General features: G+C 38.2%; 1 protein-coding gene across 1 annotated transcript in view; it reads right to left on the bottom strand.

The window, feature by feature from the left end:
- The window catches only part of GRB14 (growth factor receptor bound protein 14), a 73,449-nt gene that overhangs the window by 21,421 nt on the left and 28,517 nt on the right, over positions 1-23,511 (bottom strand). The window contains exons 4-5 of the mRNA XM_057371685.1: positions 6,631-6,787; positions 2,134-2,255 (exon numbers count right to left, since the gene is read on the bottom strand). Of these exons, the coding sequence (XP_057227668.1) occupies positions 2,134-2,255; positions 6,631-6,787 (279 nt within the window). The remainder of the gene's footprint in view (positions 1-2,133; positions 2,256-6,630; positions 6,788-23,511) is intronic.

Here is a 23,511-nt window from a genome sequence, read left to right as displayed (position 1 = left end):
TGTATCAAAGTTCTGTAGAAATAAATACAAAAGTTTCTATCTCTTTCAATATCAACAGCAATTTCAGTTCTCAGTGTAGTGCAAGACACTGCAGATTCCCTGAACCAATAATTTAAGCTTACCTTAATATCATCCCAAAATTTTTCACATATTATATATTATTTGCTGAAAAACTTAGAATTTTGAGAAAACACTGTAGTCTCTGGAAGAGGGTTTCAGACACCAATGCATATCATATTGCAATATCTGGCCCTTAATGCAGTTTTTTTGACAGCAATTTCTATAGCTGTTGACATACAAGATTTACCTGGGAATTCAATGTGCTACAAAGTAAGGAGACTATACACAAAAACACTGAGGAGTGTATTATTTTCTATTGTTTTCATTCCATTAGAAACCCAGTAAAATATTTTGGAATAACTTCCACTGACACAGAACAAGTCATCCCAGGTTTTTTTTAATCTTCTATTGTTTGTAAGATACAAACAAAAAAATCAGACTACATCAACATGGTGGGGTTAAAAAGTCTACATTTGAAATGCCAGTTCCATTATCAAGGAAAGCTCAAGGGGCAATTTATAGGACAGACCTGCTGCTGGGATGTTCCATACAGTCATGCAGATATGAAACAGGCAAGGGTTTGACCATCACAAATAATGTTTTCTCAAGGCCTRGGCAAGTTTGAAGTTAATATTCCCTTGGCCACCCGATGTCCATCAATTTCCATTTTTTATGAAATTGAACTGTTGGCGGGGTTAATTCATATCAACTCATTCTGATACAGCATCCTTGCCACATCTGAGACCAGAACACCCAGCAGAATTCTGATTATCTATAGCTGCTGAAGCTGCTGAAGCTGCAGGTCTGCCACACTCCTCATCTGGTTCCACTCACTGGCTAAACAATACACAAACTTAAGTCTTTGGAAGCAGCAGACAGGAACTGATGCACAGAAAGTCCCATCTGAATGTGAGGAAGAAGTTCTTTACTGTGTGAATGATCACACACTGGAACAGACTACCAGAAAGGTTGTGGGGTCTCTCTCAACAGAGATATTTGAGATCCCTCTGGATGCGATCCTGTGCCRTGTGCTCTGGGACAACCCTGCTTGAGCAGGGAGGTTGACCTATTCWGTAATTCTGAGAAAGCCTCTTTAATAACTATAGACCATCTCAAGCTTAAAAAAAATTCACTGATAGAGTGATATCTCCATATCGGGACAAATCTATCATGATTGGTCCAGAGACACATAGGGGAATCAAACAAAAAACTCTCATAACTCATATTTTTTGTTATCTTTATATTTACTTTTTTATCCTTTTCACGGGTAGATAATTTGAGTTCACTTCCACTTTTTACCTTTTAAGCCCTCACACAATTCTGCTGTTTCTCCCTTCTACATCTGAAACAAGCTGGCTTTGTAAGAGACAGCATCAGGAGTGGTCCAAATACACCATGGAGCAACCAGATGGTAAGTTCCTTCTGTTGAGCTAGGACTGCTTGCATGGCCTTTGCCATCAGCCAAGGTCTGAATCAGCAGCATTAACCTTTGGCAACATGCCTGAGTTACAAGTTGTCTCTGCTCTCTTTCCATTCCTTMTGTACACTAACTTTGGCTTCACTTTCACTTACCCCTAATAGGTTATGGCTGCTCATGGCCTTTTGTGTCAGCTGTCATTTAGCTACAGCTGGGAGAAACTGCCATTGGGCAGGGCTGGGCCAGAACATTCAATTTTCACTTCAACAATGAAATCATCTTAGCTATAAGTGCCTCTTCTCACATTGCCTGATTTTATATTTTGTGGTCACTTCATGAAAAATTCATTCAGTTGCAAAAATGTTATTTTGTTGTAGGTCTGTGTGCAAATTTCAATAAAATTAAACCCATTGCTGCTCCCATCATCCTCCAAAATAAAAATTGAAGGTGAATGCTTTACAGTTTTAACAAAGGGGCCAGGCAACAGTTACATATACTACAATATATTCCTCTATTTCATATATTCCTTCTCAATTATCCCTTTTTACTCATGTTGCACTAAAAAATTTAAACTCTGACTATCTGTGTGCAACAAAAAAGACTCTTTTTTAGCAACAGCAATTGTACCATTTCACTGATATAATATTAGGACTTACCAGGGGATTTTTAAAAAACTCATACTTTGCATAATTTTTTCTAAAGTACAGTTTGGTTTCCTCTTCCATTACCCAATTTGACTGGACTTCCATCACTAATTCATGGTCTTCTATAGCTCTTCCTATAAGAAAAACAAACAAAGTTTATAAAAAACAAAAGCAAATATTAAGCCCAGGACTACCAGTAAGACACAAAACTCTCATAATCTACAGATAAAGTAGAACAAAGTTAAACTTCCACTGAATTTAACTCATTCTTCATCGAATTTAACCAACTCTTGAGTGCATAAAGACAGAGATTAAGGATGCTATATGAAAATCACATTTTGTAACCAGATTAAATGAAGCAAATAAAACCATAAAGAAATTCAGCAAACAAAAAAATACCCAAAAACTGTGAAAGAAAAATAGGCATTGTACACGCTGCTCTACTCAGAAATACATTCTTCAGATGCAAGGGCAAAAAGACACTAAAGAACTGAAGCTGTTTGTTAAAAACAGCATTTTCTTTCCTTTCAGTTTTATAAAGAAAAAGTGCTCCTCTGGGATGACATTTAAAACTCTTAAATGCTTGGCAYTGTGACATTTAAGAAAACACCATTTCCTCAAGACTTACTTCTTGGTTGAAAAATAAGACATTGTGCATCACYGCAAAGGATGGGTAAAGATGTTGGTATTTCTTTATTTTTAAGGTGTCACATCAAAAAAATATTTTAAAACTGAGTAAAATTTCTTGAAGGAACTGAAACACGACTGCTCTCCAAAAAACAGTAATCAAATCCCTAAATGTTGACATGAAAAAGCTGCACTTTGGTTTAGGTAGATCATTTTTGTCTCCCACCTAGGCTGCAGAGCTTCTACCTTCCTTTCTATCGTCTCTTTACTACTATCTCAAACCTGAGAAGCACCTGCTACAGTCCAAAACAGTCTCCTTAAATATGGAAAGTAGTGAATGCACATGAAAGATTTAGTATTGAAGTACRTGACAGAAAAGATTTGAAATAACCTCTTGTCTAGCCCCCCTGTAGGGAAAAAAATTAAGCTAAATAAAAAATTAGAAAGGCATTGCTCAGTACTATTGCACAGGTAGTGCTTTATRAGCCTTCCCACAGACTACCTGAAAGAATGAAATCAAAATGTGGCTGAAATGCACTGATGATGTACCTCACCCTCTGCCCAAAACAGAAGCCCCAGAACATGCGTTTCAGCTGCAAAAGCAAAGAGAAAACTGTTTACAGTCAACACAAACATTTCTCAGCAGAAAAATGTCAGGATGAAGACASTACTTCCTTAAAAAGGAGAGCAGTTATGGAAAATTGTCCTGTTTTCAGGGCCCACCTTTCTCAGGGGAATTGCAGTGGATGCATGGGATTCCCAGCAGCAAGGTACCTGGTGGCAGGGATGACATGGCATCATCCAAATGTATACACACTTCAGCTGCTTTCAGTGATCTTAGGCACGGTGAAAACCATGCAAAAATGTATTTRAATTCAATGTGTTGAGATAAAGAGAACACATACCCAAAACACACAGTTCTGCAAAACATTGATTTACAGAGCTGCAAGAACTGTTTTACTTTAGATCCTTGAAATAGAGCCCCTGCTACTGCAAAATGTCAGCGGTGGGGAGGAAGGCTGAGCTTCCAGGCTGACATGGCAGCAGCAGTGGGCTGGGTGCCCTGAGGACACAACCATCCTCAGTGTTCAACAACAGGGCTCTGCACCAAGGGGAAAATGAGTTTGTGAAAACTGAAACAGAGAAATACAGAGACCGTGGGTTTATGCTTCAGTTTAGGTGGGAGTTTTGTTGAGTTTTTTTTTCTTTTTAATCCTTCACAGCAGATACCTCCACACAGCAATGAAGGCATAATCCAGTGATGTAATTAATGTCTGTCTTGATTAAAAGTAGAACACTAGATTCATGCAATTATATCTAATTTGGGAGTATTCAGACAGCTGTTAGGTTTTAAAGAAAATGTTCAYTAATTGATGGATGAATTATTAATCCACATCATACTGGAATTTACACAGACACACACACTTGCTCACAGCACTTCGCCTTTCAATAYCAATTCACTTATGAGATAAAAATGATTGTCCAGATTTACATGGGTAAAACATACARCAATAACAAACAAAAAACAATCCCAAACTTAACTTATCATTTGAAAAATATTTGTTCAAGCTAGTCATCTAGTGCTTAAGAATATACTTAAAGCAAGTCAAGATGTGTATGTTAATTCTTTCTAACAAAATCAGATCTGACAGTATCATAAAAAAATTTCCATTATTGTTCAGTACTCAAAAAACAAAATATAGAGGATATCTCAAGTTGTTCCTTTCCTTGGCCAGTAATACTGAATTGCCAACCTCATCATCTAGGAAACAATTTTACTTTTAAAATGAAGCATTCACCTTTTTCCAGAACTAYACTAAAAGCAGCTGGAGCAATTAGACAACTGAATGGTGAATGAAGGCCATCAGCAATTTCGAGAATATCAGAATATTAGAAAAATCAATTTCACTAATTATTTGATATTGAAATCTTCCAAGAAACTTTCCAGATTAAAGAAAACACACTACTTGTCAAAAAGTATACCATGCYAATACAGAAAGCTGGAGAAACAGTGCCACTATTGTTCTGGCACAGCTTGTCAAAGGCRTCTTCTTCAATAGTTACTACACTACTTAAACAACAGCTACACTATAAACACTGAAAACACTTCTGCTATTTATATAGTACTGTTTTCTAAAGCCATTTTGCTATCTCTTCTTCTATAGCAGTCATTTACAGCCTCGACCCAGATTTAACTCTGACCTTACTCTGAGTTGGAAGCATCTTACAGCTGATACATTCAACGCAAAAGGTTACAAATATCTTTGAAATGCTACAAAGCAAGAAAAGAAATTTAAAAAACGTTTGTGTCTGCCTTCATAGGATAAAGGAGCATGAAAGAGCACAAAGTAGTTTTAGCTTTTGTAGTTCATCCTTAAAATACAGCTGTTAAACATAATTGAGTCAGAGATGCCCAGTCAAGTTTATTTTCAAATGCACAAGGCCAGATTCCCTAGACACACGCAGAGAAAGGCACTCTAACAATAGCTTTTAGCCACACTGAAATATCTGGGGGGAGGTAGGGGGCAAGTAGGAGAAATGTGTGTATGGGGAGATGGGGGGGTTGCTTTTTCATGGTGTGCAGTTTTTTTTTTAATCAAGTGCACTGGAGTTACCAAGTACCAGTGCAGTATCTTCTGAGAATTAAGAACTCCATGGAGTTTTCCATGTATTTTAGAATGCAGGAACACGTCCAGAACATCCTCTTTTTCAAGCCACACTTTGCACTAGCAGATGGAACTGCCCTTGAAGTTGCAGAAGTACTACCTTTTTTAGCTCTAGTACAGTGCCAAAGTTCAAGAATAATATGGAAATTTGGAGTGATGTGAAATTAAACCACATTTCTTATGGCACTTGTCTTCTAGTAGATTTTTTCTAACATAATTTCCTATCAAATCCATACACAATACAGTACTGAAACAGTGCTGTAAAGGGAAGTAAGACTGTCTTACCTGAGTCTCAGTTCAATATTACRTCCCAGCAGTGGGCTTCTAAATTTGTCTCTTGCTGAGTGAAGTCTTTCCTGTGTTCTGCATTTTTTACATCTCAGCAAACATCCCCTTTCTCCCTACAGTTAATTTGCTTTATGTGTTTTTATATTGCAAAAGCACACCTATACACTTCAAAAAGGAACAGAGATCAGAAATCCTATTTTGAAACCATAGATTACACATTTTATAATGTGTAATAGAAAAAGTGGAGTTTTACTCCACTAGAGGAACACCAATGATGTGAACAGAGTTCAGAAAGTTACCAGCAACTTAAAATATTACACATGGTGTCACTTCAACTTCAGTGGTCCAATCCAGAAGTTTAAAGGAATGGGTTTTTTTTCCTTTTAAAGTAGCCTTGTCCCTGAGCTCACCATAAATCTAGCCAAAATGAATGTAGTGAAGGAAAATACCGACAGCCCACTCTGGTATTATTTCTGAAGACTGAGTCCTATAGTAAAGATAAAACAGAACTGTGTAACCTCTTTCTGTCCCTGATGTCAGAGATTTYACTCAGGCATGTTGGGACTTCATCTGCAAAATAACCCAAGTCTTCCTAGACATAAGCAGAAAATTCCAGTAAGAGAGGAAGAACTGCCAAAGAAAAGCATGGCAGAGCAAGGAAAAATCTGCAGTGAGAACTGTCAGTGTCTTCCAAACCATTCCTATAGACACAGATCAAGCAGTGTGAAGCAAATGTACCATGAAAAATACCTACTTTATACCTATGCTTTCAAAAAGAATCAGAAGCAACAACCCCACAGAAGAACAAATTCACACAAGACTTCCCATCATTTTGCTTCCATGCCTTTCTTTTGAATTGTACTTCCACATGAAAATGAAAACCAAACACCTTATTTACCACCCCACCATTATATAATATCAGTCTTACCTAAACCTGTGTGGGTAAGTTGTTCAAAGAGAGTCCAGCTGTGGTCATCAACGTAGTGGTTCTTCAGTATCAGGAGCTGACACACATCCCTGGCTGTTATATCACTTGGTACTTCCAAAGCTCTGCTAGTRTCATCTTCGCTATACACTTTGATTACCTGCAATAAATAAAAACGCTAAAATCTCCAAAAGTTGAATCTTTGCTTCAGTTGCTCAGTATATGTTGCTCTCTCAGCTTCTGACTGAGACAGGAACCCACACACAGAGAATGCAACAGAACAACCAAGCAAGGCATRTCCACTTCTAAATGTGGCTGCTGACACCCCTTGCCACAGGACACTGGACAGACTGGTGCATTAAAAATGCTTTAAAAAAAAAGTTAATGGAGAGGTAAATAAGTATAGTGAAACTGCACATTATTAAGTAAGCTGAMAAAGAAACCACAAAGCATGAACAGTGAAATTCAAGAACTCTGTGACTGCAGAACTGTAGAAAGATTTGAGACAGGAGTCATTTCAGAGAATGACAATCAGACTCGAGGTGCTCACAGCTCTGTAGACAGTAAAAACAGGAGATGCTACAGAGCGGCTTCAAATTTTGACAGGCAAGAACTGGACTTCTTGCACACACATCCTCAATGTAAAGGGTGTCCAAGATGCTTTTAACTGACAAAATACTCCTCTCAGTTTATTGAATATATCCATATTCATGAGAATGCAAGACACCCCTCTCCRGAAAGTTATGCACAAAAACTAAATACCATTGTAAACCCCTCATTAAACAGCAAGATACAAGTTCTTACTTCAAAGACAAATAAGCCTTTTATTGTCAGTCATTCTTAACAGCTCCCTTATCAAATACATGCTCATTTCAAGCATCTAATAAACAATCAGCCCTAACTTGTCAAGGAAGCTCCTTCTCTRGTTTGTGCTGAAGTTGTAGGAAAGAGAGCAAGGAACTGCCACCTGCTCCTCTCCCACCAACAGAAAAAAATCCAAAAATAATTTTAAAGAATCAGGTCATCTCACTCATGCTTTCCAAACATCAGACCAAGGAAAAAAGGACTCCATTTGAAAACCACACTGGGACTTTAAAGCACCCTGATGGCCTTATTCCTCTCTAAAAACCTGTTTTTCTCAGTGGAACTAAACAGATTACAGAAGTTTGGTTACAAACTCTGGTCATGCCCATTAAATGATCATGAAGTCCATGACAATTTGCTTCAATATTTCACCTAATAAATGCTGACAGCTCAAGAGTTCCACAKGATCTTCAGCCATCCTTGCCATGACATCACTCTTTGGGATATGGCAAACATTAAATTCATGCTCCTAAAGTGCTGACAAATCTCTTTCTACTTATGAACCAAACACCTCAAAGCTGAGTCTTTCAAGGGAAAAAAGCAGACCTTGGAGAAAGTAGATCCAATGTTTCCACAGGCCTAGGCTGCAGCCCAGTACTTTCATTAATACAAAAGGCAAAAAGACCACATTGCTACTGAATTCAATCCTGCCAAAGCAGCCATGGRGGATGGCTGTGGTTGGTTTTGTAAGATGTCTATGCTTTGGCAGTGCTCCCACTGCAAAGCAAGAAGGACCAGCAGCAATGAAGCCTGCTTGCAGCAGAGCCTGGTTCCACACCCACAACCTAAAGCCCTGCTCCAGTCATACAGAAATGAGAGTTGACCATTTGGGATAAACCAGCAGTAATTATTTAAATTCCTCTACTATTTACAGTGATTGAAAGATGAAATTAAAAGATGTGTCTGGCAGGGTGCACTGGAATGGGATGGAGGGCTGTATGAGTGACTAGATAAAGCGTCCCATCACCTTAAAACAAGTTCTACTCGGGGCAGCATTGAAGGCCAGGGACAGAGTTCATTAGTTTCCCCAGCAAGTCTGTGCCAGGCTGAACCTAAAGAATTATACAGGCTGAAGCACAGAAAGGAGGGAGACAGTAGAGAAGGGGAAAGCAGAGGAAAGAATTAAAGCAGCTTTCCAAGTACTGACAAYCGTTGTCAGCCCCTTCCAGCTGAAATATTCTATTCTATTTCCCAATATTCTCACAATAAAGCCAGGGTGGGAATCCATGTGAGCACTCTGGTAAGGCCTCTATGGCACACAGCAGCAGCCACAGCTTTCCCCAGGCTCCCAGCAAGTTCAGAGATGTGCTTRCCTCACAGCAAGAGCCATGCTGAGGCCCTCGATGGACATTTTAACAGAAATTCTTTTTAAAGGGTTAACACTCACAGCGCARATGACTTCACTCTTACTGCTAAAGAAACAGAAAAAGAGTTTTTAAAATGCTGGATACAGCAATGCAAGTCATGATAACGAGCTCCCTGTGGCCACTCAGCTCGGGGAGAGGGAAGCCTTGGAGGTGGCCTTGGACTACTGCAGCTCAGCGAATGCAAAACAAAACAACACAACAAAACAAGGAGAAAAAAAAAAACCAGCTTATACTCTCTGTGAGTGTTCTCTCTCAGTTTGCTTGATGTAGGGAAATAAATCCTGCTCAAGTCTAGGMCAATGCATCACCCCAGCTCACAGCTATGATGTGGAACCTTATAAAACACAAATGCTGTGCACTTTTTCTCTTCCTTGCAAGGGATTCACATGCAGCAGATGACAACAGACAGTTACCTCACAGACTCTCATCAACTTCCCTCACATTTTGCTTAAYGAATTGGACATGAATTTACATGCTGTAAATCTCATCAGTCAGAGTGATCTTTGAGGGTTTTTAAATTAGAGGTTGCTCAGCCTGCACTTCGTGCTATGCTTGAAGCAAAGTCTCTCTCAAAAAGAGAGAGAATGTATTTATTTATTTATGCTTGGAATGTATTTATTCCAAGGGCAGTGGATCAGATGAAAAAGGATAAATTCAAAATCCATTTTTTCCCTGGAAATGTGTTGCAATAGGATGCTCTAAGACTTAAAAGGCAGCACAGCTATGCTAAAGATGCAGCTGTGCTGACCTCCTATACAGATGAGTAAGCTTGAATGATCACTTAAYTTTTATTAGTGGTTATCACCATGCATTTGGCTGGCCAGTCATCTCCACTTTCTTCTATTTCTTTTCCCTGAAAAATTTGTCAGAGAAGTAGCACCCAAGAAAAGAGCTGCTAATTGAGAACAAGCTCCCATTTTAGTTTTCGTTACCCTACACTCTCAAACTTTATTCCAAAGCAAGCTGTTTTACATCCCTTGACTATACCTATTTGGAGACAGAAAAAGTTGCCTCAGCAGCACCAAAATATTCGTTCCGGTCTAGTTTATAAATACAAGGAGATTTTAGTTCTTCCTAAGGCTGGAAAAAGAAACACCTCAATAGCTTCTACTTAAGTCACCAGAAGTAAGAAATAAGCAGCTCCAAGATCTTCCTATAAGAGGAAAACACCAARTTCAGCATGACAAACATTAATCATTTTCACTGCCTATGGGAGCAGGCATRGAGGTAAAGCATCCTTACATGTTCTGTTTCAGTTTTTCCATACACTGAAAATCAGCAAAGATCCCACAATTATGTGCAAGGCATCTTTATCCCTCAAAAGAATTGTTTTTATAAGAAATGTTGCTCCAAAATAAAACTTATTATTGTTTATATTTTACTAATCATGTGAACTCAGAATGTAAAATAAATGTTTACAAATACAATTTAGTATTTAACAGAAGAAAAGAAAAAAAAGACCCTATTTTTTACACTAAAAAACAATCAGAAGAAGCAAAAAATCAGCAAGTGCCTAAAAGAATAAATAAAAGAGCACATAAGGTAAGCAGTGTGGGAGGAGGGGGGAGCAAGAGAAGCAAAGCTGGACTCCACTCCCCCGAGTTTTCTTCCACACTCAACCRTCATCCTCACTACAATAATTAAATAATGCGTTCGTAGACTTTTAAGAGAGAGTGTCCAAGTCTRATTCTTCAGAATCTTCATGCCATCTGTTTCGGAAGTTCCAATCTGCAGAAACAGCACAAACATATGCCCTGCACTGAGGAATTTAAAATTTCAAACCAAAGTCCTAACGTGTGAAAAAAGCCAGGTAGACCCCACAGAAAAAGAACCAGCAGCACAAGGATTCCATATTTAGGAGCCTACACCAATATGACCTGACATTTATACGATAACTAACGCTTCTCTATAGCCACTGACACAGTGGGTAGTCAGCACCTTTAAAAAAAAATCAGGCCACTTTTATTTATAAAGATAAAAGCACCTAACTTTAGCTTATGAATTCTAAAATTATTCCCCCCTCCCCCCAAATAAAACACTGCACATCTTTGTACTTGTATTATAATTTCAGTCACATTTTTGTTAAATGCACGGTTATTGTATGCAAAACCAGGCCTTGAAAAGTCTGATATCCAAGGTGTCATACCCTTGAAATGTTGCCTGATAGTCTAACCCCTCTCTTTAGTGTTACCAATCAGGTTCTTTGCCTGCAGCATTTGTTCTCCAACTCCYCGCCCTGCTGCCTGCTGGATAAAGTTTTTTGCTTATTGATACTGGCAAAGGGTAGGGGAATTTGGAGTGTATTTTAACTACAATGGAGGTGCTTGGGAATTTCTAGCATTTTTGAACTGGATTATGACTCGCAGAAATAGTCTTGGTTTTAGTGAGAATCAGGAAAATTCTGCATTCAYAAAAATATTTAAGAGGTTAACTCACGACTTGTCAGAAACAAACAGCATGTTAGTAAAGTTTATTGTCTTACTAGCTGTAAATGCAAGACTTTCCCTTTAAATATCCCAGTCTACACTTAAAATGTCAGCTCCCAGTATCTCCTCCAAAGAGAAGATTTCCAGGCCAAAAGGATTCAGTTTGCAGAAATCTACATCTGTCATTAGAACAAGGTGCATACAATGTTTAACTGCAGACATCTTGACTTCTTATTTGGAACAAGYATAGCTTCAAGAGGCAGAAGGAACACTGCTCCTATATTCTGTCTTGTAACAAAACCGAAGTGCCAAGGAAGAAAGAGCAAAGTCAAGGAAAATTGCCTACCTTTCCTTCCACCACCTAGAAAAATCTGATACCTTTTCCATAATCTAATCATTTTTAAAATGATATTTCAAAGAGCAAAAATAATGTTAATTCCCAGYCTTTACTCCAATATAAGATCATGAACAAGGTCAGTTTCCGTAGCAAATAATAAATTTGTTGCCTCAAAACACAAAGAATTTTTTTTAGATCTAAATATTCTTTTATAAGTTATTTACAAACTTGTTTAATTTCATGTTAACAATACGTATATATTATCAATAAGAAAAAATTCTACTTATTTTGTGTAATAAAMTTCCATGGCACTGTGGCAATTCTCCACACCGTGAGGCCCCCACAGAATCACTCCCCTCCCTCAGACTCCTGGTGCAAGCTCCATGCCCTACCCAACCATCCGTGAYCACTCCATGAACAAAAAATCACACCAAAACCAGAAACTGAATAGCAATGCAAAGTAACAAAAAATACTTTACATTGCCTATAGGTAAAACAGTCCAATTCTTAGTTTTAAAAGACTTATTTGCCACCTGACTTTGGGAAAAAGTCAGGATTAATTCCTCAATTTCTTTTTTGCAAAATGGGGCAGGGCAAGTGGTATCTCTTTGTGTACAGCRAGGTAACAGATTAAACTCATTAAGATTTGTAAAGCAGTTAGACTTCCTCACATGACTATGCTTTAGATGTGTAAATATGTTGTATTATAAAAAGGGAGGTTAAATTATGCAGATCTCCAAATCGTAATGGGCTATGTGTAAAAATACACCAGCAAAGTTCTTTCAAACAAAGGTTATGACAATCACATCATGATACTGAAGAACATGGCAGAATGAGGACAATACTGACATRCAATCATGGCAAAGACAATGTCAGTAAAACTGAAGAGAAACTGAATTTGAAATATACAACAGCAAAGTTAAAATACATTCATATATTTAATCCTGAATTTGATACATTTAGTTTTACAGTATTGGTCAAGAGAAACAAAATACAGCTACAAATTGTAATAAAATAGTTACGGAAGATGTAATTTCCCTGTATAAAACTGAACAAAAAGGCAAAGTCTAGAGAAAGCCACTGCCACGTCTTGGACAATTACCTCATAGTACAACTACTTTTAGAGCAGAAAGTGAGATTATTGTAAACTATATGATAACTATATGATACTTGGCCCAAAAAATTACAGCAACTGAAGAATTAAATAACAGCAACATTGTGAAGTTCAACATCTTGTAAGTAGGAATGGCAGTAATAAATTGATTAAAAGTATAAGATTTATCACCGTCAACAGCCATTACCATAAAGGACCAAATAAGGAGTGAGAAATACAAAGGGATCTATAGAAGTAAAACTCACAWTAAACTCCTTAAAACCAATGCAAACTATTTATAAGGAAAGGTAGGGGTGTATCAAACAATTTATTTTAACAGTCTCAAGTTAATCTACCTTAAAAAAAAATTTTTAAAGACTACAGAGATTCCAAAGAAAAGCAGCGAAAGAGGTATTTCAAATACAGCTGTTAAAAATGTGTGTAAATAACTAGAAAGTGGTGGGAAAAATTAAATTTGTCAGCAAAATTTTCAAATAATAGACTTCCATGGAACAGCAGAAATGAAAGAAAATTAGCAGACTTGCCAAATGATTAAGCTGTCAAAGGAGCACTTACACAAGATAAACACACCTCAGAGCAGCTAAMTCATTTATTTGCATTAATTATTCACAACGGATATGGAAGAAAAGGTTCCCAGATCCAGTCTTTATAGGTGAAAYAGAATTGTCAGTTTAAATAGAGGGAACACTGGAAATGAAAAGGCAAGCAGTTAACAGGTTAAACACTCTAACATTTAAAGAAACTTAAATGGCAAACCTTAGCCTATCCTAGCACCAACAGAAATGGAGGCTTAGGCTCCATCTGTCACTTCATCTGAAGTGCACTGGGTATAAACTTCTGCTCAGACCTGAAAAAGTGGAAAAGCCCAAGGGCTATTGCAGCAGATTAACTTTGTAAATTTGTGAGTCACCARTGCCTATCACCAGGCAGATAAGAAAGAATCTACTAACATCACCTGAAACTGTCTCCTCCTAGAAGAAAATCTACTCTTAAATTAATGAAAATTTTTCTCTGGCTTGTTCATAGCAGTTCCTAGAGTGATTTAGAGTAATCGTCATAATTTTGAAAAATCTCACTGGGGTAATGCAGTTKACACTGAGTGGTATCAATAACTTTTCTCAAGTCCTTCAAAAGAAGAGTTGTAATGAAAACTAAACAGTAAGGGAGAAAAAGACTGGAAAATAAAGATGAACTTGGAATGCAAGTTCATTTTTAGAATAGCTGTTACAGACAAGTAATTTCAGACTCACACTCATATTAASCCTTAAATAAGAGTGGAAGATCTGTGTCTTACAAGCCACGATAAAAATAAGCCTCAATTACTTTTTCATTAGATTAATTAAAATGTTGTGTACATTAACACCTGACACAAGGCTATTTACAAAACTTATTGGTGCYGGGAAAGGTAAATGGTTCCCTTTTYCTGTCTTTTATGTACCATTTAAAGARAGCTAATCCAACACAGGTGCCTCTCAAATACAGTGCACAGTAYRCATGGCTTYKCAGTTCATCAAAAACCCGTATGTGRATGATCAGGAAGGCAAGACAGTTTTACAACTTCCTAGCCACTAAAAATAAATTAATTAATTGTGAAATTTCAATGAAACTTGGGTAAAATCCTTTACATAAGGGAAAATAATTGCAAAACTCAGTTGAGACCATGACATAATCCAACTGCTCAATAAGTGTACACAAGCTATTCTCCCATAAACCAAGCATCACCACTGCTTAGGGTTGGAATCATAAACGCTCTTTCATGCAGCTAATCAACAGCWCAGTGGTTTAGGCTAAATGTACATGCTTTATGATCCATCATCTTCCCTCAAAGCTACCTTATTTTTTCTCATGAAATCCACGGAAGATACCTAAAATAACTACCAAGGTACAAAAATCTTCTTGGTAGTGGCTAGGAGTTTCMTATTTTGCCCCCAAACCAAAAGTTCAAAAACCTTATTGTTTGACTTAATGAGAGTAATATTCAGACCAAACCTGACTATTTAGGTTAATAAAAGTGCATGTCCACACAAACTTTTCTTCATGAAAAGTTAATTTAGTGGAGGTGATCAGCTTATTAGCCTTATTAGTAAACTTACAGTATTACTATTTTCAGTCCTTTGTTTCCACACTGCTTGCGAAGTCTTAACTTTAAATAGCTTCTATATGTGTAATAGTAATAAACAGGTTCATATTTTACTGCATAAAATAGCAATATTTAGAATGCATTTACCACAGACAGATGGAAAAACATCCAGTTAGACTAAMTGGACTTCAATTAAAAATCTGCACTTAAAAAGAGAGAGGGAGAGGGTGGAACAATCATACAAGAGGATTCAAAGAATCTGACTTAAGAAGGCACTTCAGCATTTCATTTAAAAAAACAAAAAAAAAAAAGTTTGTCAAATCAAAAATGAACAGAAAATGAGAAAATTTCCAGTGCCCCAGTATTTTTATCTACCAGCCTAAAAAGATGGTAGAAATTATCCACGTACTACTCTACTTCCAAAGAAGTCATGTATGAAGATAGAGGGAGAAAAAAATTTAAATACAAAGACACTAAAATATACTTCTGTTTTTTGTTTTCTGTGTACAACAAAGATGAGGGCAAAATGTTATCAGCCTCATGTCTGAATAGCTTGTCCCTATTTATGTCAAAGCACTAACATTATTTAAATGAGGCTTTCTGTATTTAATAGTGCAGTTTGTCCAACATATCCTTCGCTTGTCAGAGATAAATAGAATGCTGTGTTCCAGCACAAGAGAAAGCAAATCTGTTACTGCCGCGTTCTGGCTGCAGTCTATGTTTCTGAAGAGATACCAGCTATAAAAAGAAGTACCTATTGTTTCCACCAGGTTTTTCACACCATGTTGCTGGTTTCTCAGTAGAGCAGATCTCTTGCTAAAGCTGAGAAAGACCAAGTCTCTGAATAACACTGTTAAGAGACCAATTAGCTTCCTATTTCCTTTGCAGCAGTCCTGAAATAGATTTTTTTTAAATAAGAAAAAGGAGAACAGATTTTTTTCTTAAAACTCTCTCTCACTTTGGTCATTTTATACAGAAGTTTCAGCTTGAACTGCAACACAGCTTCAAAGAGAAGAATGCCTTTGTCATCAGCTGTATCAACTATGTATTCACATGAAGGTCACTAGAGCAGAAAATAATGTAGACTCTAAGACTAAGCAAAGTTTAGATTATTAGCTAAAGAAGATACAATTTGGAAATTTTCTCCAATTTTTTTTTATTTCTGGAGTGGTGCAAGGAATGTACAGCACACACATGACAAAAGCCATGTAGGGTAACCCACCATAATAAATGGTTGTTTTACAAAGCTGAAACACTTTGCTCACTTGGTAGAAGACAAAAAATCTTGTTTTGTTTGGTCAGAATATAACACCCTTCCAGACCAGCAGTGTCATCTCTCGGTGTCTGTTTCTCATCACCAGTGGAATATAAGAGCAAGGTTTAACTGTTGCAGGATAGCTATTCTGACAGAACATTTTATCTCTCAGCACTTCTCAACCTGTCTCTTTTTTTTAAATTCACATTGCATTGTTCCCTCTGGCCAAAGCATAAAATACAAATAAAGAGTAAATCCTGCAGTAAAGTTAGTAAATCTACTCAAACCACATAAAACCTTCCACTACACACTGCTTGTGTTATTACAGATTTGTCAGCATATTTTGCCAACAAATCCAAACCCCTAAAGGAACAGAAAAAAAGRTGAGGGGCATCTGGGCATAGAAATCAGACCCTGCAACTACTGGCAAAATCACCAAATGCAGGAGACTGAAACAAGTGAACAAAGTGGAACAGGAAGAAAATAAGTGGGTGATGTAGTAAAAAGGGAGTAATCATTTCAGAAATTTAGTCTATGCTGATAATGTTTACCTCTAACCATTTGTTTTAAAATGAAAATGAGGTATGTAGGCTGAGCAGTCTTCAGTCATGCAGGAAAACTGAGAAGCCAGCAGCACATTTCCCATCTCTACGCATGTTGTGATACCCTACATTCAGAGGTCTGCTGGGTTGTCTGGCTGCTGCTTCTCTTGCCCACACACAAGCCATGTTCATATTACCATAAATGCATGCATTTTGTTTGTGTTACAATCATCCTACAACTCTTGTCAAACAGGATACCCAAAAAGACGGTGACAGACACCAATCCAACAAGTTTCAATCAACAGGACCAAAGGAAAAACAACAACATCAAGGGCTTGCATATGCAGCTGATTGATATGATGAGCTATTGAAGTCTGGCTGTCAGGGTAATACAYGACAAGCTGAGGGTTCCAATTGCTGTTCAGTCTAGTTAATTTAAGAATTGCTAACCTCTTGGAGAAGGGAATTAACTACTTCAGAAAAGCAGTCTTAGTGGTCTAAGAAAAAGGCACTATGTGGTCTAAGGAAAAGGCACTATGTCAGGGTAAATGTTGTCAGTAGAGCTTRTACAATAGGCATCAAGGGTGGTGAAACGACTGTGAAGAAATCAGAATACACTATAGAGAGGGGGGGAAAAGTAGGATTCTAGTAGAAAATAAAGGAAAAGCATTAAGGCTGTCAACCAAACCTCCTCCCAGATCYGAGTCCTTCATAGGAATTTTAGCAGTGCCAAACACAAAAGGTACCAGCAAAAACACAAATTGCAAGAAATTTTAACTGCAGGGATGTGCAAGGCATGGGAAAGAAAGGAACCAAAGCTGTCTCTCCAGATTAACATTTTTGATGCCCAAGCATGAGTTTTGGTGAAGATATCCATCAGCAGTCCAAGACAGCCATAAGGATATGCCAGAAAAAGGAGATGAAATACAAGAACTGTGACGAAATATGAGATACATGCCAAGAGCCTATCAACTCTGGGTCAAGAAGGTGCACGTGCATTCTTGGAAAGTGTAATTTGAAGTTTGACTCGCCCTGCTTTGTACTGTTCCCAAGGCACCCATTGTAAACTGCACTGCAGCAGAGTAAATCTGTTCTTATGTAACTACTTTAAACTGAAAAAACGGTTGCCTTGAAATAATGTAAACATAAATAAAGGGTTGAAAGCAACTGAGTAAGGACAACTTCAAAAATGGAAACTTCAGGAAGTCACTGCCAGTGTAAGAGATTTAGACAGACTGGAACTGGGCTAAAATTTCCAGTGTCACAAAAGAATTATATTGGTTCAAAAGTTTTCATCTGTGGTGGGTTGGCATTGTCTAGACACCTGGGGCCCACCAAACACACTCTATTCCTTCCCTCCTCAGGTGGACAGAGAAAATGTAACAAAAAGCTTGTAGGTCAAGATAAAGACCGGGAGAGATCACTCACTAATTACGGTTACAAGYTAAACAGACTCAACATGGGGAAAGCAGTTTTATTACCAATGCTACCACAGAAAGGCAGCAACAAATAAAACTAATTCTTAAAAYGCATTTCCCCACCCCTACCTTCCCCCAAATTTCAACTTCACTCCCAATTTCCCTAGCTGCTCCCTGCCAGCAGTGCAGCAGGGCAGGGTACACGGCTGTGGTCAGTACATCACCGTTGTCTCTGCTGGCTCTGCCTCCTCAGGGAAGGACCCCTCACACTCAGCACTTGCTCCAGCGTAGCCTTTTCTCACGGGTCCACAGGTCCTGCCAGGAGCCTGTGCCATTGTGGGCTTTCCCCAGGTGTCACAGCTTTCCTGGGGCGTTCATCTGCTCTGGCATGGGGCACCCAAGGCTCTGCAGGCGGATCTCTGCACCCTCCACAGGGACAGCTCCTCACCATGGTCAGCACCGCGGGCTGTGGGGAATCTCTGCTCCAGTGCCTGGAGCACCTTCCCCCTCTCCTCTGCTGGCCATGTGTCTGCAGGGCTGTTCCTCTCACATCTTCTCTTCCTCCTGCTGCAGTTGCACAGCAACCTTTTTCCCCTTCTTTAATRTGTTATCCCAGAGGCACTACCACTGCTGATGATGGGCTCAGCCTTGGGAAATGAGGGAACTTTCTAGCAGTTCTCACAGCAGAGAGCTGTGTAGAGCCCCCCTCCCAGAGSAAACAAAACCTTGCCATGCCAACCYAACCCATGATCAACCAGACATAACTGCTCCAGGTCCTTAGGGCAGCTCTCGCTTTGCTGTGCTGCTCTTGCCTCTGTTCCTGACCAACGGGCAGAAAAAACAGGGAGTGGGGAAGAAAGGGGCACAGGCAGTACCTATAGCAACTGCATGAAAATGAGCAAGAAAGCACTTTTAAATATGAATGATTCCTTGGTTCAATGTGATGAGTTTTCTTTGCATTCACTGATGTAGCTTCAGTTTATCAAAAGTAAAGAAAATTTTCTGGCTTTTCAGGTACTTGCTTCTATATTATAGCGTGTTGAAAGTAACATGCAACAGACATATAAGTAAGGGAAATTTGATTTTTTGCCTAAGATAGATGCCAACACCTTTTGTGCCATTTGTTGAGTCTCTTCCTTCACATACAGCAATGCAGCATAATCAGTATGGGGTTTATTTTAGGAGAAATAGCTACTCAGCAATAGCTCTTGATATACTTCAAGGCTAGATAACACAATCTGAAGGTCAAGTTCTGGCTTCTTGAAGCCTAATTTATTCAAGAGTAGACTWAAGTACTAGAGCTAGAAAATGGCCAAGCACTTTCTTCAATTGATGAAAAAGCTGTATTTTTTTCCAAAGGATTTCTGCCCACAGAAGAGGATTATGAGCAGAGTAGGGCACTAAACACTGCCAATTTCCTTGGTTACTGTATGAAGAATGTTAGATGTTCAAAGAAAGCAAGAAGAAACTGAAACACATATCAAAGATCTGTTCAAGAACTGAAGACAGAGAGGAGACAAAGTGCAATGTTAATTGCACCACTAAACCTTGTCAAACTATACAAAGGACAAGTAATGGCCAAGTGTATTAAACCACCGAGATTTTAAAAGACTTTTTAAAAAGCCCTGCACTTACCCTCTCGGCACACATACGTACATCTCTATCTACCCTTCATGGCAACTATGCAGCATAGTACTATGCATTTTAAATTTCAAGATCATTGATGATCTTGAGTACAAAATACTCTGGAAAATTTGATTGCTTTTAGAGACTGGAATGTCAAAGGATAGAATAAACCTCCCTTTCCCTACTCACACCTAACCCATAGGGACTGCTGAAGCTAGCCCCATTTTGATTTCATTTATACMTGTGGGATCATTTTTATACACAATAAAAACAGTAGCAAGCTTTACTGGTTTCATGCTAGAAAAAACAGGAACTATGACTGGGTCAACCAAAACATGATGGCCATACCAAGATCCACTTTTAGGTGCCTGCTTGAGCAGTGCATATTCAATGCAAAAATTGGTCTAAAACTCTTCTCAAGAATGGCAYCAGATCCTGATTTATTTGGCCTACTTCATAAGGAAGGGGAAGAGTGCAGCAATACCTTCCCTCGAGRAGGCCCAGTCAGTAGCTCTCTCCAAAACCATCCCTGGACCTAACCAGAGTTCTTCACCAGGGACAGAAAATGATGCTCTGCCACCCTCCTTCTTCCCTGCCTCCTGTAACTGAACCACAAGCCTCTCTTCACCCTCTGTCACAAGTAGGTAATTTCATATCTGCAAGTACCATACAACAGAAGACTGAATTTAGGCAGTTTATAACATGAAAGTTGCATGCACCCTCAGACAAGTATCTGAGGCAGGTATTTGTAAAGCCAGTCTCACCAAGCTGTTTTGTATTGGGACAAAGCAGAAATTCCAGACTTTTCCAAACAAACCGCAGCTACCTTAGCACATGTTAGATACACAAAGGTGGCAAGACCTTTCTGTGAGCCCTCATCCTAGCGTGGCCTTCCAGCAACCTTAAACATCTTTCAAAACACATCTACCATTCTTCTGAATGCAGTTTGGGTCTCTGCCCATGCCCATATATATTCCTCCTCCTCAACTTCCTCAACTCTTCTTCTGGTTCAAAACCTTTATTCTATTTGATACTTCTGTATCAAACTCTGCAGATACAGAATAATGATGTTTTATCCTAGTAATTCATATCTAAGAACTAATTCTATATTGAATTTCCAGTCACTCCCATCCTAATGATTTACCTGTGATTATCCCCATTACTTTCTCTCAGACCCCCCAGTAATTCATTAAAGAAACTACTCCATTTTGAATAAAGATTTCAAATTCAAGTATTTCACCTGAACCACCACAGTTTTTCTGACCACTGTTACTAAAGCCTTTAAGGCTCACTCAAGTCCATATCCCACTCTCTCCATCTTTCAGAAATCTGTCAGCTGTCTTCAAAACTTTGCAGGATGATGCTCTTTTATTATTGTATTATAGAAATATTTTATTACTGTGTTATAGAATCAAAGAATCCTAGAAAGCCTTGGGTTGGAAGGGACCTTAAAGATCATCTATTTCCAATCTCCCTGCCATGGGCAGGGACACCTTCCACTAAATCAGACTGCTGAAAGCTCTGTGTAACCTGCTCTTGGATTATATTGTTTATTATTGCATTTCTTTTATTCATATTACTGTACAAAAGAGGAAAAGGGCATTGGTGCCAGATTTGCATCATTAAATTACTATTTTTCAAACTGTCCTTATGAAGAGATTTTTCATACATGAATGCTTGGTTTGTGTCCAGTAATTTTATAAAAGGTATCCATTTAATGACACTATTATCACGTCAGTTAAAGTGCCTTATGTAAAATTCTTGTATTAGCACATTGGCCTTTCATCTCAGGGAATCCAGATGCAAAACTGAAAATTACTTTCATGCTCTTAGCCTTGCAGACAGACATTTTTAATTCTTAGCACAATTTGGCTTAAGTGACCGTTTTTCCTTGGGGGAGGGATAAGTGTTGATTGAAGCAGCATGTGATTTTGAGCCAGAAAAATAGAATAAAGATGCAAGAAAGTCTTGAAATTTGCATGCTTACACCAGCCCTAGATTTGAGCAATCTAAAATCACATCTTCATTTTCTTATCGGTATTTCTTCCATTTAGAAGACACTATAGAATCTCTTGAAGAATTGTTAGAAATTATTCAGCTACAATACATTTTGACTGTGTACACAGTGCTTTTTAACAGCATCTGAACTAGTGTGCTATGAAGTTCTCAGCCGCTGTGGGAAAAAAGCACAAGTCCCTGTTTACACGCCTTATATGCAACATCAGGTGCCTGAGACCCTTTGGAACCTAAACAACACCTGGCAGCTTTAGTTAAAAATATATTACAAGAATAAAACACATCAACTGCATTAAGTACTTCACATCAGACTTTAAAAYAGAAAGTATAAAATAACTTTGGACAAAGGGTATCAGATATTTGAAATGAAAATGAGAAAAATCTATGTGTTCAAAAAGTTGGCAGAACAGTCAGGTTAGCACACGGACAATGCAAAATTTTACCTTTTGTGAGGTGGAAAAAAAGACTTGCGATTTTTGTAGTACTGTAATTAAACCAGACTTCTTACACAATTACCTATTCCATGAATTTAAGAAACAATTATTTGGAATGACTGATACTCTAAAGCAATACTTGACGAGCTACCGTTTAAATTTCTCTGGACTATGCAGTGTTAATGTAACAATCCTACATTTCCAGGTCCTTCTACTGCAACAAAAAGTAGAAATAGCAACGCTTCAAGTCAAAGATTCTAATGTCCGTGAGGAACAAGAACTAATTTACACATGCACATATGTCACCCTTACAAGCACTGCTCTTTCTTGCCTCCCTTCCTGCCTTCCCTTCCTCCAGTGCTCCAGAAATTAAGGTATTGCTACAGAAATAAAAAAGCTTCTTCTAAACAGAAAGAAAAGGTACTTTCAGAAGGAAATCTACATGCATAAATGCAACCATCACAAGCCTCAAGAAGCCTATTAATTTTGCCACACAGTGAGACCTCAATGAGGACACATGCCTTCAAGAATTTTTTGAAACAGTGGGTAACCCAATACCTACCCACCTAAGTCAACACCCTAGGCTGCTTCCTCCTACTACTTCGATTAATTTTATTTTGGGCTTACAAAATGCACAGATAAAGAGAAGTAAAGCCAGTAACTGTTGGCAGCTAATTTGATAGCAGCATGAAAAAAAAAAAAAGATGAGAGAGAATGTGCAGATAATTATCTTACTGTGAATTTGTCAAAAGAAAAAAACTCTTGTATTTCCTCAGAGAACGATTCTTACCTCTCAACATCAAAAATGAAAAATCAATCCACTGAAATATACACTATAGTTAAAACTGAGTTTCCTAGCCTTCTGAATGCTAGATGGAGCAAAGTTACACCTCTCCCCTCCCACACAGCACCAAGCACTGCTGTGTGCATACCAGAGGAGTCTAACACAACTACACTGCAAGAACAAAGACCTTCCTCTCCTAACACACAATTAACAAAACCCAGACAAAAAGAAAATAACTATGACAACTGAAGATTTGAGATCTCAATGGGTGTTAGGGGGAGGAGGAGAGGACTGGAAGGTAACCACAAGGTTGAGAGGATGAGAGCCGAGAAGTTAAACCACCATTTTTGAAGGAGTATTTTTGAGAAGTGCAACAGAGATATTGCAAATTATTAGATAACACTGTGTAAGAGCACATCTTGCATGTAYCTAAATCTTAAAGTTACTACACCAAAATAGCAGTATATTATCATTCTATTAAGACAGTAGTATCATCTAATCTGTACCGACCAATCCCAGTAAAACTGTAAGTTCACAGGCTCCCTCTCCAACTCAAAAAACGAAATAATATAAATGAATGCCATATATCCCAAATCACTAAAAGTTATGTGTTTATATACT

This window comes from Malurus melanocephalus, unplaced genomic scaffold, assembly GCF_030028575.1.
Source record: "Malurus melanocephalus ecotype Western Australia unplaced genomic scaffold, MMel_1.1 scaffold_155, whole genome shotgun sequence".
NCBI lineage: Eukaryota > Metazoa > Chordata > Aves > Passeriformes > Maluridae > Malurus > Malurus melanocephalus.
The sequence above is the reverse complement of the archived record's forward strand: the minus strand, read 5'-3'. Positions and strand labels throughout refer to the sequence as shown.